Source organism: Zonotrichia leucophrys, chromosome 1A (genome assembly GCF_028769735.1).
Source record: "Zonotrichia leucophrys gambelii isolate GWCS_2022_RI chromosome 1A, RI_Zleu_2.0, whole genome shotgun sequence".
In the NCBI taxonomy this organism is placed as follows: Eukaryota; Metazoa; Chordata; class Aves; order Passeriformes; family Passerellidae; genus Zonotrichia; species Zonotrichia leucophrys.
The window spans coordinates 37,292,764-37,306,845 of NC_088170.1; the positions used below are offsets into that span (position 1 = coordinate 37,292,764).

Below are 14,082 nucleotides of genomic sequence, written 5' to 3' on the forward strand. Positions count from 1 at the left end.
GGAAATATTAATGCTGGAAGTGCACTCCAACTGGGAGTAGGCTACTGGCCTGCATCACCTAGAAGATTGGCAGGTTGCAAGACAAGGGGGTGTACCAGGAAGTAGAAGAGAAATACTAAATTTTAATTGCTGTTGAAGCAGGGAAATTGAGTGGGGTACTGGTGTGACTGAGAAACATACCTTTTTTTTTTCCCTCTCTTTTTCTCCATATTTAGGAGGGCTTTCGAGCTGCTGCTCTGCTGCTGAACAGCATGCAGTCCTTTCGGGAGCAAAGTAGTTATCACGGAAACCAGCAGAGCTACCCGCAGGAAGTGCACACTTCATCCCGACTGGAAGAGTTCAGCCCCCGCCAGCAGGCCCAGATGTTCCAGAGCTTTGGAGGAGGCGCTGGCAGTGGACGTCGTGGAGCAACAGGAGCCTCTACAGCAATGCCTGGTGAGAGCTCTGGCCATCAGAGCTACCAAGGTTTCAGAAAAGAAGCAGGAGAGTTTTACTATATGGCTGCCAACAAAGATCCAGTGGTATCAGGAGGGCAGCAGCCGCCTCAGCGCAGGCCTTCTGGACCAGTACAGAGCTATGGGCCCCCTCAAGGGAGTAGCTTTGGGAGTCAGTATGGGAGTGAGGGACATGTGGGCCAGTTCCAAACACAGCACTCAACCCTTGGGGGTGTATCCCACTATCAACAGGATTATACTGGTCCTTTTTCTCCAGGGAGTGCCCAGTATCAGCAGCAGGCTTCTAGCCAGCAGCAGCAGGTGCAGCAGCTGAGACAGCAGATCTATCAATCTCATCAGCCTTTACCCCAGGCTTCCAGCCAGTCTGCTTCTAGCACCTCACACTTGCAGCCAATGCAGCGTCCATCCACCCTGCCTTCCTCTGCTTCAGGCTACCAGTTACGAGTGGGTCAGTTCAGCCAACACTATCAGCCACCTTCGTCATCCTCCTCCTCCTCTTTCCCTTCCCCACAGCGTTTTGGCCAGTCAGGACAGAATTATGACGGAAGCTACAACGTGAATTCTGGGTCGCAGTACGAAGGCCATGCTGTGGGTTCCAATGCACAGGCCTATGGCACCCAGTCAAACTACAGCTTTCAGACTCAACCGATGAAAAGCTTTGAGCAGTCTAAGCTGCCCCAGAGTGGGCAGCAGGGGCAGCAGCAACAGCACCCACCTCAGCATGTAATGCAGTATTCAAATGCTGCCACCAAACTCTCTCTTCAAAGTCAAGTGGGACAGTACAGCCAGACTGAAGTTCCTGTAAGGTCGCCGATGCAGTTCCACCAAAACTTCAGTCCAATCTCTAATCCATCTCCTGCTGCATCTGTGGTTCAGTCTCCAAGCTGCAGCTCTACCCCTTCTCCACTCATGCCAGGTGGAGAAAATCTCCAGTGTGGGCAAGGCAACATGTCCATGGGTTCTCGAAACCGGATCCTGCAGATGATGCCTCAGCTTAGTCCTACACCATCTATGATGCCAAGCCCCAATGCTCATGCGAGTGGATTCAAGGGGTTTGGACTGGAAGGACTGCAGGAAAAAAGACTCACAGATCCAGGACTGAGCAGCCTGAGTGCTCTAAGCTCTCAAGTTGCCAATCTGCCCAACACAGTCCAGCACATGTTGCTCTCAGATGCCTTGGCACCTCAGAAAAAAAGTTCCAAAAGATCATCCTCTTCCAAGAAGGCTGACAGCTGCACCAACTCAGAAGGCTCCTCCCAGGCCGAGGAGCAACTCAAGTCTCCCATGGCAGAGTCCCTGGATGGTGGCTGTTCCAGTAGTTCAGAGGATCATGGGGAAAGGGTGAGACAGCTGAGTGGCCAGAGTACCAGCTCAGACACCACTTACAAAGGGGGTAATTTAGAGAGACCCAATTCCTCACCAGCACAAGGTTCTCAGAATGAGCCATCAAAACTCAGCAGCAGTCCTGCAGCTAGGGAGGATGTGGCTTCCCCTGATGGGAAGGAAGCTGTGGTGGCTGTGGAAAATGCCCCAAAAGTGAATGAAAAGGCAGTTGGGGTGATTGTCTCCCGGGAAGCCATGGCAGGAAGAGTAGAAAAGTCAGGTGGACAAGATAAACCTGCACAAGATGATGCTTCCACAGCCCCTCAAGCACCAGCTAGCACTAGTGGAGCAAAAGAAGCTGGGCATGCAGGGACACAGCAAGAGACTCAAGGAGGAGGTAAAGGGAGCAAAAGTGGTGATAACACTAACCATAATGGGGAGGGGAACAGCCAGCCTGGTCATGCAGTTGTTGGGCCAAATTTTCCTGCAAGAACAGAATCTTCCAAGTCTCCTGGCAGTTTAAGATACAGCTACAAGGATAATATAGCACCTGGTATACAGAGAAGTATTGGTGGCTTTCCACAGTATCCATCTGGTCAAGAAAAGGGGGATTTTCCAGGGCATAGTGAGCGTAAAGGCCGTAATGAGAAGTTTCCTAGCCTCCTCCAAGAGGTTTTACAGGGGTACCACCATCATCCAGACAGAAGGTACTCTAGGAACGCACAGGAGCATTCTGGGATGGCTGGGAGTTTGGAGGGAGCCATGAGACCCAATGTTTTAATTAGTCAAACCAATGAATTGACCAATAGAGGCCTCTTAAACAAAAGCATGGGGTCCCTCCTAGAGGGCCCTCACTGGGGTCCCTGGGATAGGAAGTCTAGCAGTGCAGCTCCAGACATGAAGCAGATAAATTTAGCTGATTACCCTATTGCTAGAAAGTTCGATGTGGAGTCTCAGTCTGCTGCCCATGAGGCAGGAGCACTCTCAGAGAGGAGATCAGTGATCTGTGACATATCCCCATTAAGGCAACTTGTAAGAGATCCTGGCCCTCACCCCATAGGGCACATGGGTCCTGAGGCCAGAAGCGGAAGGAGTGAACGTCTTGCCCCTGGCTTGAGCCAGTCAGTAATACTCCCTGGTGGTTTAGTATCCATGGAAACAAAGATGAAAGCTCACAGTGGGCAAATAAAGGAGGAAGATTTTGAACAGTCAAAGAGCTCAGCTAGTCTCAACAATAAAAAAACAGGAGACCATTGTCATCCTGCTGGCATCAAGCATGAATCTTTTCGAGGCAATGCCAGCCCTGGAGCTGCAGTCTCCGATGCTGCTCCAGACTACATGCCCCAGCAGGACACCAGATCGACACAGATGAGACGAGGACCTGGCAGAACTGGAAGGGGTAAATCACCCTCTCAATATCAGGATCTTGCTGATAAGCTGAAAATGTCACCAGGCAGAAGCAGAGGCCCAGGGGCAGATCTGCATCACATGAACCCACACATGACACTATCTGAAAGAGTTAGCAGGGGTTCCTTGCATTCTGTCTACCCTCAGAATTCAGAAGGCCCATCTCTGGCTTCAGCATATCACACCAATGCTAGGCCTCATGCTTTTGGTGACCCCAACCAGAGTCTGAATTCCCAGTATCATTACAAGAGACAGATATACCAGCAACAGCAAGAAGAATACAAAGATTGGGCAAGCAGCGCTGCTCAGGGTGTGATTGCTGCAGCTCAGCACAGGCAGGAAGGAGCAAGGAAGAGCCCAAGACAACAGCAGTTTCTGGAAAGAGTAAGGAGTCCCTTAAAAAATGACAAGGATGGAATGATGTACCTTCAAGGTAGCTCTTACCATGACACTGGAAGCCAGGAAGCTGGGCGCTGTGTCATGGGGAGTGACAGTACTCAGAGCAAATGCGCCGAACTGAAACATGGCAGCCAAAAGTTGCAGCATCATGAATCTGGCTGGGACCTCTCTCGGCAAACTTCTCCTGCCAAAAGCAGCGGCCCTCTTGGAGCAGCCAACCAAAAAAGATTTTGCCCTCAAGAAAGCGATGGGCATCGACGAGAGGAATCTACAGATTTGCCCAAGCCTAGTAATGCTATGCTTAGGCTCCCTGGCCAGGAGGACCAGTCTCCACAAAACCCATTAATTATGAGGAGGAGGGTCCGTTCTTTCATCTCTCCTATCCCTACCAAAAGACAGCCACATGATATGAAGAACAGTGGCGGTGACGATAAAGGGCGACTGATGACTTCAGCCAAAGAAGGAGCTGATAAAACATACAACTCCTATGCTCATTCATCTCAAAGCCAAGATGCTGGCAAATCAGTTGCAAAGGGAGATTCCTTCAAGGACCTGCCAAGTCCTGATAATAGGAATTGTCCTGCTGTTTCCCTCACAAGCCCGGCAAAGACCAAAATATTGCCCCCAAGAAAGGGGCGAGGATTAAAACTGGAAGCTATTGTTCAGAAAATTACATCTCCCAATATTAGGAGAAGCGTTTCTACCAACAGTGCTGAAACTGGTCCAGATACTGTCACTCTTGATGACATCCTGTCCCTCAAGAGTGGGCCTGAAGGAGGAAATGTGGCTGGACATGGACCAGAGGCTGAGAAAAGAAAAGGAGAGATACCAGATCAAGTAGGGCCAGCAAGCCAGGATACAAGTGGTGAAAAAACTGTTCCAAGATCTTCAGAAGAGTGGCAAAGCAGCGAGGATGATAAAAACAAAAAAGAGGTCCCTGAAACCACCAGTATTGGCAAAGAGGGAGGAGGATCCAGTGCAGCACCACCACCTTCTCAGAAGTCAGGTGGTCAGGGAAGGTCTGATGGATCTGTAAGTGGAGCTGGAACTCTGACCTTTTCTGACTCAAAAACAATTTCCCCTTCCAGTGTGTTCATTTCTGAACCAAATCCAAAGTCTGAGGAAAAAGATGGAGATGTGACAAACATTTCACCCAAGCCAGATGGTTTCCCTCCAAAGGGATATTTCCCCTCTGGAAAGAAAAAAGGGAGGCCAATTGGGAGTGTGAACAAGCAGAAGAAGCAGCAGCAACAGCAGCAGCTGCCTGCGCCCCCGCCTCCCCCGCCAGCACCATCACAGCCTGCAGAAGGGGTGGGTGCTGGTGAGCCCAAGCCCAAGAGGCAAAGGAGGGAGAGGCGAAAACCTGCAGCACAGCCACGGAAGCGGAAGCCTAGACGGGCTGCTCCAATCGTGGAGCCTCAAGAACCAGAGATCAAGCTTAAATATGCTACCCAGTCTGTAGATAAAACTGACTCCAAGAATAAGTCCTTTTTCCCTTATATTCATGTGGTAAACAAGTGTGAATTAGGCGCTGTGTGCACAATCATAAACGCGGAGGAAGAGGAGCAGAACAAATTGGTGAGGGGTCGGAAAGGACAGAGGTCTTCAACACCCCCTCCCAGCAATGCAGAGAGCAAAGTGCTGCCCACCTCAACTTTCATGCTGCAAGGCCCTGTAGTAACGGAGTCTTCTGTCTTGGGGCATCTGGTTTGCTGCCTGTGTGGCAAATGGGCCAGCTATCGTAACATGGGTGACCTCTTTGGTCCTTTCTACCCCCAGGATTATGCAGCTACCTTGCCCAAGAATCCACCTCCAAAGAGGGCCACGGAAATGCAGAGCAAGGTCAAGGTACGGCACAAAAGTGCTTCTAATGGTTCCAAGACAGATACTGAAGAGGAGGAGGAACAGCAACAACAGAAGGAACAAAGAAGCCTGGCTGCTCATCCCCGCTTTAAGAGGCGGCACCGCTCTGAGGACTGTGGCGGAGCCTCTCGGTCACTTTCAAGGGGAGCTTCTTGTAAAAAAGCATCCACTGACGGTGGCAGTGCTGGTGAAAAGACTCCTTTGGACTCAAAACCGTCTATGCCCACTTCAGAAGGTGGCACTGAGCTGGAGTTACAAATTCCTGAACTACCTCTTGACAGCAATGAATTTTGGGTCCATGAGGGTTGTATTCTCTGGGCCAATGGGATCTACCTGGTCTGTGGCAGGCTCTATGGGCTGCAGGAAGCTGTGGAGATTGCGAGAGAGATGGTGAGTACCTGACCTTGCTATACACAATTATTTTCTTTCATTAGCAAATATATACCATTTGGAATACTGTTTTTCCTTGTTCTTCTCTCATGTCTTAAACAGCCATTTTTTATCTTTAATCAATCTGTAGTGATGTCCTATTGATGGCCTCATTTAGATCTCTGCCACACGTGATCAGATAAGATTTTTTGGACATCAAAAAGTAGGGTGCTTATTACCTAGTAAAAGTTCTGGATGTCCAAAGGCTTTCTCATGACTACAGTGGTCTCTTTGCCCTTCCTTCTTCTATTCTGTTAGATGTTTAGTGTTCTCTAGGGCTCTTCTTGGAGTCACAGAGTGAAAGGACAAGTGGTAGCAGACACAAATTGCAGCAAAGAAAGTTCTAGTTTAATTGGCAAAAAATTTCAGTGAGGCTAATCAGACATTGGATTGAGGGTGGGGAAATGACAAAAGCTGTGGAATGCCCTGGTTTTGGAGATGTGGTTCTGGGCAGAGCCCTAAGCATCTTTACATCTCAAGGTGGATCTACCTTGGAAGTTGGCTCTGCTTTCAGCAGGGGCTCCTTCCACTGTGAGTTACTCTGCTCTATAATACATACTACACAGCTGTAGGAGAATTTGCAGTCCTTACAAAATAAGGTGGATAGAGCAGGATTGCACAAAGGTCTGTAAGCATTGAGTGAAATATGGTGGGTTTAGTGTCGATGAGTTCAGCATTCACAAATGACACTGATAATTTACTTTCTCCAGAGAGGGAGTACAATGAGTGAGAAGTAATAGGTAAAATTAAAGCTGGGACAAAGGAAAAAATTAATAGGTAAAATTAAAGCTGGGACAAAGGAAAAACTTTTTTCACAACTGCCTGATTGTGGATGGACACGTTCTTTCCTGAGGCAGAAGCTTTAAAACCACAGCTATGTGCCTTGCTTTGCCATTGTCACTATCCTGCATTGCTTTTTTTGTGGTTATCTTTTTTTGTATTGTTCTCTGTCTTGGGTCAGACCATGGAAGAGGCATAGGATTACTTTTTCCTGTTGCCTTCAGGTTCTTCCTTTTCTAAACAGTGTTGGGATCCAGTTTTTATCTTCTTTCCTCTGTATTGTTACATACAGCATGCTTGTTTCCTCCCCATGAGCTTTTTCGCTGCAAGTTTGATTCCTGGCTTGTTCTAAATTTTCACTCAACTGTTCTTTGACAGTAATTACATGCTTCTCTGCCCTAACTTGATTTGGCTTGCATTCTTGTTTCTAGTCTCTCATTAAACATAGTCAGTTAATTTCATTTGGTTTTCATCGAGCCATGCCTGTGTGCTTGTTCTGATGCAACTGCTGAATTTCTTATCTCTGATAACTGCAAGGTTTCTTTCAGGTCCTCCGCCACCATTCGGATTCTGCTGGCAGTGTGGCCTGCTTTCATTTCTCTGGTAGTTCACCAGTATTTTGAATTTGTATCTCTCCAGCCTGACTTTCCCTTTTTACTGTGTGTAGGGTGTGTCTTTCACTTAGGATTCTGGTTTTCCCAATAGCAAATGCCTTTTTTACAAGTTCTTGAACCGCTTGAGTTATCCTCCAGTGATCCTTTTTGTGTCCCTGTTTGTGCAGAGGACATAAGCCCAGCTGTGCTCAAACATGCTGTGTTGAGAGGCTCTAATCAAACTTGTTCAATAATAGCAGCCCGTTATCCACATTTTCATGTGGGTTTTTGCATGTTGTTTGACGTCTAGTTCTTTCTCTGCGTGGAATCTTTGACTTTCTGATTGAATATGCTTTGGCTTACCCTTTAGCACTTTCTTCCCACTGTTACAATCATCTCCTACTTACAAGTAAAATTTTTTTTTCCTCTTCTTCTTAACCGTTTCATCTGCCTTTATGGCACCTTGCAGAAATATCTCCTTATCTCCCTTGAACTTTGTGTTCTTTTCCTCTACCTCTTTCCCTCAATCAGTTCCTCAGTTCCTCTATCTTTTCTTTTCCCTCATAATGCCAGTAGAAATAAGTGTTTCTCTTTTTTTTTTTTTTAAAGTACAAAATGCTTGTGGCCTCTCTTGCCTTTGCAACTACTTCTTAATTTCCTTTTTTCGTCTCAAAGTTCTTTGAGTGCATTGTCTGGGGCTCTTGTCCTCCACTGTGGCTTCAGTTGTGCTCTGCTGCAATTGTAATCAGTGTTTATGGTGATCTTTTCCCAGTTAAGGTTCAGATCCAGTGCCTAATTTTCCATTTTTCTGTCGACTACATTATCACTATCAGCTGTGCTGCTTTTGAAGTGTTGTTCCACCTTTGTTTCCTGCCTGTGTCTTTTGATTACCTCCTTGCTTTCCATTGTATTTTGCAGAGAGGCTGTTTTTCATTACTTCATGCTTTTTTTGTGGGGCTCACTGAAGTTTACTTGTGCCTTTTTTTTTTTCCTGGAATAGCATGCTTTTGAGTAGCTCTTGGTAACTCAATCACTTTCTTCCAGAGTCTTGCAGAGCTTCCATGTTTCTCCAGATTCATGTTATTTCAACACAAACTTAAAAATTGTTCTTGAATTCATAGTGAGTTTCCAAAATCTTACTTTCAAACATGGCTTTTAATCTACATTATCCTTAATCCATTGTCTGTCATTTTATTCTGATTTTCATGTCACTCAGATTCACAATCTCATTTGATTTTAAAACTATTTCTTCCTAATCCTTCCTATTTAAGGCTGCAAGAAACACTGCTTACTTTTGATATATGATAAATAATATGTAGTATTTCAGTGCTCTCCACTGTTCTATCTAGATCCATTTTTTATCTGTTCATAAGACTGAACTTTCAGAGTCAGGGACAATTGTCTTGTGTGTACACTTTGTTTTGCTATAGAATCATAGAATGATTTGAATTGGAAGCAGCCTTAAAGATCAAACCCCCTGCCGTGGGTAGGGACACCTTCCACTAGAGCAGGCTGCCCAGGGCCCCGTCCAGTCTGGCCTTGAACACTTCAAGGAATGGGCTGTCCACAGCTGCTCTGGATAGCTTGTTCCAATGCCTCACCACCCTCACAGTAAAGAATTTCTTCCTAACACCTAAGTTAAACCTACTCTCACTTTGAAACCGTTCACCCTTGTCCTGTCACTGTATGTTCTTGTGAATGGCCTCTCTCTTGTATATTCCCTTCAGCTAGTGGAAGGCCGCAATTAAGTCACCCCAAAGCCGCCTCTTTTCCAGACTGAACAATCCCAGTTCTTTCAGCCTTTCCTTGTAAGGAGAGCTGCTCTGTCCCTTAAATCATTTTGGTGGCCTCCTCTGGACTTGCAAAGGCTGTCTTGGTCTTTTTGCATAGACCATAAAGGTCTATGTCCTTTTTTGTGAGGAAGACCTCAGAGCTGGATGCAGCACTGCAGGTGGGGTCTCACCAGTGCAGAGCAAAGGGGCAGAATCCCCTCCTTCATCCTGCTGCCCACGCTCCTTTGGATGCAGCCCAGGATACAACTGGCTTTCTGTGCTGTCAGTGCCATTGCTGGGTTGTGCCCAGCCTCTTGTCCACCTGCACTCCCAAACCCTTCTTGGCAAGGCTGCCCTTGATCCCTTCATCCCCCAGCTGGTGTTGATACCAGGGGTTGCCCCAACCCAGGTGCAGCACCTTGCTCTGGGTCTTGTTAAACCTCATGAGATTCCCATGTGCTCACTTTGGAGTCTGTTCAGATCCCTGTGGCTGGCATCCCATCCTTCAGGTGAGTGAAGAGCACCACTCAGCTTGGTCCCTTCATCTGTGTCATTAATGAAGACATTAAATAACTCTGGTGCCAGCACAGACCCCTGAGGGACACCACTGATCACTGATGCCCACTGGGACTCTGAGCCATTCATCTCTACCCTCTGGATCTGACTGTCTGACCAATTCCTAATCCATTCAATGCATCAAATCTGTCACTCTTCAGTTTGGAGAGAAGGGTGTTGTGTGGGACTGTCAAAAGCCTTACATTTCAAAAGCATTACATATGAATTACACCCTCACCCTTTCCCGGGGAGGAAGGAGTCACTCCGTCATAGAGAGCCACTAAATTGGTCATGCAGGACTTGTCCTTTGGTGAAGCTGTGCTGGCTGTCCTGAATCACCTCCCTGTCCCCTGTGTGCCTTAGCACAACTTCTAGGAGGATCTGTTCCATGATCTTCCCAGGCACAGAGGTGAGGCTGACAGGTTGGTAGTTCCCAGGGTCCTCCTTTCTGCCCTTTTTACAGATGTGTACAACGTTTCCCTTTTTCCACTCACCTGGGATTTCACCTGACTACCAACTTTTCAAATACCATGGAGCGTGGTTTAGGAGTTACATCAGCAGACTCTCTCAGGAATCTCAAATCCATCTTTTCAGATCCCATAGACTTGTGTACATTCATGTTCCTTAGGTGTTCTTTAACCTGATCTTTGCATACAGTGGGAGGAACGCTTGCCTGCCTCAGTCCCCATCCTGTCATCCATCCACTTGAGAGGTGTGGGAAGAGAGGTTGCCATTGAAGACTGAGGCAAAAAATTTGTTGAGTACCTCAGCCTTCTCCTCGTCCATTGTTAGCTGTTTGCCAGCATTGTTTATGGTAGGGAGTACTCCTTCTTTGTCCTTCCTTTTCTGCTTAACCTACCTGTAGAAGACCTTCCTGTTATTCCTTGCATTCCTTTTCAGGTTCAGTTCCAGCTTTGCCTTGGCCTTCTCCAGACTATCCCTGCACAACTGAACTTCATCCCTGTACTCTTCCCACGTTACCTGTCCTTGTTTCCACTGCTTGTGTCTTTGTTTCTTTCCCTTTGGTTTGACCAAAAGTTCTCTACTCAGCCATCCAGTCTCTTGCTTTCCTTGCTCAGTTTCTTGCTTCTGAGAATTGCTAGCTCTTGAACTCTATAGAACACTTCCATAAAAATCTGCCAACTCAGTTCAGCACCTGTGTTTCTGAGGGCAGTCTCCCAGGGTACCCTATTGACTATCTCCTTGAGGAGCTGGAAGTTTGCTTTCCTGAAGTTCAGGGGCTTAACTTTACTCTTCACCTGACTCATATCACTCAGGACTGCAAAATCCACCAATGCACGATTGCTGCAACCCAGACTGCCTCCCATCTTGACATTCCCAGTTAGTTCATTTACACTGGTGATCATCAAATCCAGTATCAAGTTCCCTGTGGTAGGGCTGGCACCTGGCTCAAGGAGCTATCTTCCATGCATTGCAGGAGTCTCCTGGATTGCCTGCAGTTCCCTTGGTGCTTCCCCAGTAGCTGTCAGGGTGGCTGAAGTCCCCCAGCAGGACGGGAGCGTGTGAGCACCACACCTCCTGTGGCTGGGGCAGGAAGGCTTTGGCAGTGGCTCCCCTTGGGCAGGCAGCTGTAGCAGAGCCCGGCCTCAGGGTTCCTTTGTTGCCTCAGTGTCTGATTTTTACCCACAGTATTTCAGCCTGCTCATGGCTGTTCTTCAGAGGCAGCTCTTCACACTCAGGGCACCTCTTGACATGGAGGGCACCCCCTCCTCCTCTCCCTCCTTTCTGTCTCCTGAACAGCTCACAGCCATTGACAGTCACACTCCAGTCACACAATTTGTCCCACCAAGTTTCAGTAATGGCAACAAGGTGATGACTTTCCAGCAGCATGGTGGCACCCAGCCCCTCCTTTGGTTTGTTGCCCATTCTGTGTGCTTTGGGGTAAAGGCACCTTGGCCAGGCTGTTGGCTGCATCACCTTCCCAGAGGAACACCCCTTAATTCCTTTGAGATATTTCCCTGCTGGTATCCCTGTTGGCTTCTGTTACCTCAGGAGTCCCTGGCTCACCTCTGTAAGACTCCAAGTGTGCTCCAGTGTGGCCAGCACATTTCAGAGTCAAGGGCAGAGTGCCCTCACTAGTGCTCTGTTTCTCTAAGCTTTGCATCTCATCCCCCAGCTTGCCAAGGACAAGCCTAGTACTGTCCCCCTCCCGAATCAGAGTTGAAAGCTCTGTATTGTGTCTCATACAAATACAGTATCCTGAGATGGCTCCTCGGTATAACATCCATAAGAGTAATCCATTTATCACCTCTGTGATAAAAAATGGAAAAGGTTTTCTTCTAGCATTTTTCTTCTCCTGTTGTAGCGAGCTGTTGTGCTGGTTTCTCCTCTGGAAGCAGAGTAAGCTCACCCCTTCAGCTCTCAGAGGGTTCCGTGCAGCACTAAGATGGCCATGGGGTATTCAGAGGTGTGCCTGCCAGAAGCCATCCCCAGGCAGTGGAAAGGCTCTGGTGAACTCAACTCTCCTGCCCTGCTGCCTGAGGAAAGCCTTCTGGCTCACACAGCTGGTTTCCTGTGCTTGTTGCATATGCTTTTTCTTTACCTCCTCTGTACTTTGCAAGTGCATTTTCTCTTTTTTCCTCTGACATGCAGTTCATTAGTGTTGCTGTCATGGAAAAGCAGATGTGCAAATCAGGTAGCTGCTTCCTACCAGGAACAAGTAGAGAGATGTGTGCACAGGCACAGGAATGTAGCTCTTGGATTTTGTCTATGGGTAAGGAAGGACATTAGCATATCGTATATGAAGGGTCATGATCCTGGAAGTGAATAATGTATGTATGTAACTCATTCTGAGCAAATTAAATATTCCCATAACTCAAAATTACCTAAACTGTCTGTGGTACCAGCAGGGTAAATATGCACCAATTTAAACTGAATCCATACCATTAAGTGAGTTGAAATATTTTCTTTAGACACCTGGCTCAGTTGCTGTTGTTTATGCAGCACTCTAGTATAGAAATAGGAAACTTGAACCTATAGTCAAAGGCCATTGATGTAGGTAGTGATACAAGTAACCGGTCCTGTCTTTCTTCTTCTCACACAAGCTCACCTATTTTTTTATCACATGAAAGCTCATTATAGATTTTTTTTTCCCCTGGACACCTATTTCTCACATGCTTTCCAAGATCAGAAAATAACTTTTCTTGCTAAATTGTTGTTTATATGAATAAATGTCTGTCTTACTGCAGTTTTTTTGACAACTGGCCCATAGTCAATCTCAGGAAAGGATTTTTATTTATGTGAAGGTGCTCAAAGATCAAATTGTACCAGATGCTCAAGAAGAATTCCTGAGAAGGCATTATCTTAAAAATGTTTATCAAACTGTGAAGTGACTCTCCAGAGCTTGAGCTTTCCTTAAAGTCTGTTTTTACTCTGGACTGAAAATGGTGTGTGTTATCTGCTAAGCAGCAATCCAGGTGGTTTCCAAAGTGCTGGCATCTGCCTTTCTTGAAGGCAAAAAGGTGTTCCTTTCACTCTGGTCACTCTGCTGTGCTTTTTGGTTCTGAGAATGTGATCTAATTAATTGGGCTGCTTCAGATGCAGAATGACTTAATCCTTCTCCTTATTTTGAGGCTCAAATAAGATACCCCAGCAGATGAGCTAAGGAGTCTGTCTCCCTCATAAACTATTAATGCAGAGTCATGGTGCTAAGTGGCCTTCTTGCAGTTAGATTTTTTTTTTGTTCCAATGCTGATGAAATCTGGAACTGAAAAAAATGCCATTTCCTTAGTGCTAGGTGATCCTGTCACTTATAAATTCTTTTCTTTCAAATACTATAGGTGGCCAGAAAGTTCCCTGTCTTGTCTATTTTTTCACCATTTTTCTATTAATGAGAAGTTCATTTCCATGTAAGATGAAGTCTTGGTTACCTTTGAAGCTGGAAGAATTATGGAGTCACTGTGGTGGTTGTCGGCAGTTTTAATGTTCAGAAGAATTGATGGTCTTTTTTCTCAGTATTAAATATATGAAGCTGTAAATGAGGAGAACAATGCAGATAACATTCTTTGTGTTAAGTGGAATCCAAGATAGTTCAGCCATTGTTTTTTAAAAAGCTGTTCACTAGGAAGGTGGTATGCTGTTTCTTACAGGGCTTTTTTGTAAGACATCTTTTTTCCTAAGGCAGAGGCTCTGACCTAGCACGTGTGTTACTTCTGGTTAGGATGGGTTGGTTGGTTTGTTTGTTTGTTTTTCTTCTATCCCTGCTCTTATCCAAATTGACCTTGCTGAAGATAAATGTAGCTTGTGTTCCTGCTGAGAGTGTTCTGTGAAAGGAAAGTTTGTTTATTCCCCTGTTAAAGATCTCTTAAAAGGCCTAAAAAATGTAATGCTTTTCTCATCAATCTCTGCATCTCTCCCAGCTTTAGAAATGTTTTAATCCTTATACATGGAAAGGAGTCCTTGGAACCTGTTTCCTTTGTTGCTCTTTGTTGAAAAGATCATCTTGGATTTCAGTCAGGTGAACTTCAGAGTAACAAATGGTGAAGG

The 14,082-nt window shown here is 46.3% G+C and overlaps 1 protein-coding gene across 6 annotated transcripts in view; it reads left to right on the forward strand.

The window, feature by feature from the left end:
- The window catches only part of TCF20 (transcription factor 20), a 130,553-nt gene that overhangs the window by 83,474 nt on the left and 32,997 nt on the right, over positions 1 to 14,082 (forward strand). For all 6 annotated transcript variants that reach the window (XM_064702286.1, XM_064702289.1, XM_064702288.1 and 3 more), the window contains one exon: positions 216 to 5,837. In XM_064702286.1, coding sequence (XP_064558356.1) covers positions 252 to 5,837 — 5,586 coding nt within the window. In that variant the 5' untranslated portion in view covers positions 216 to 251. Of the gene's footprint in view, positions 1 to 215; positions 5,838 to 14,082 lie in introns of those variants that run through there.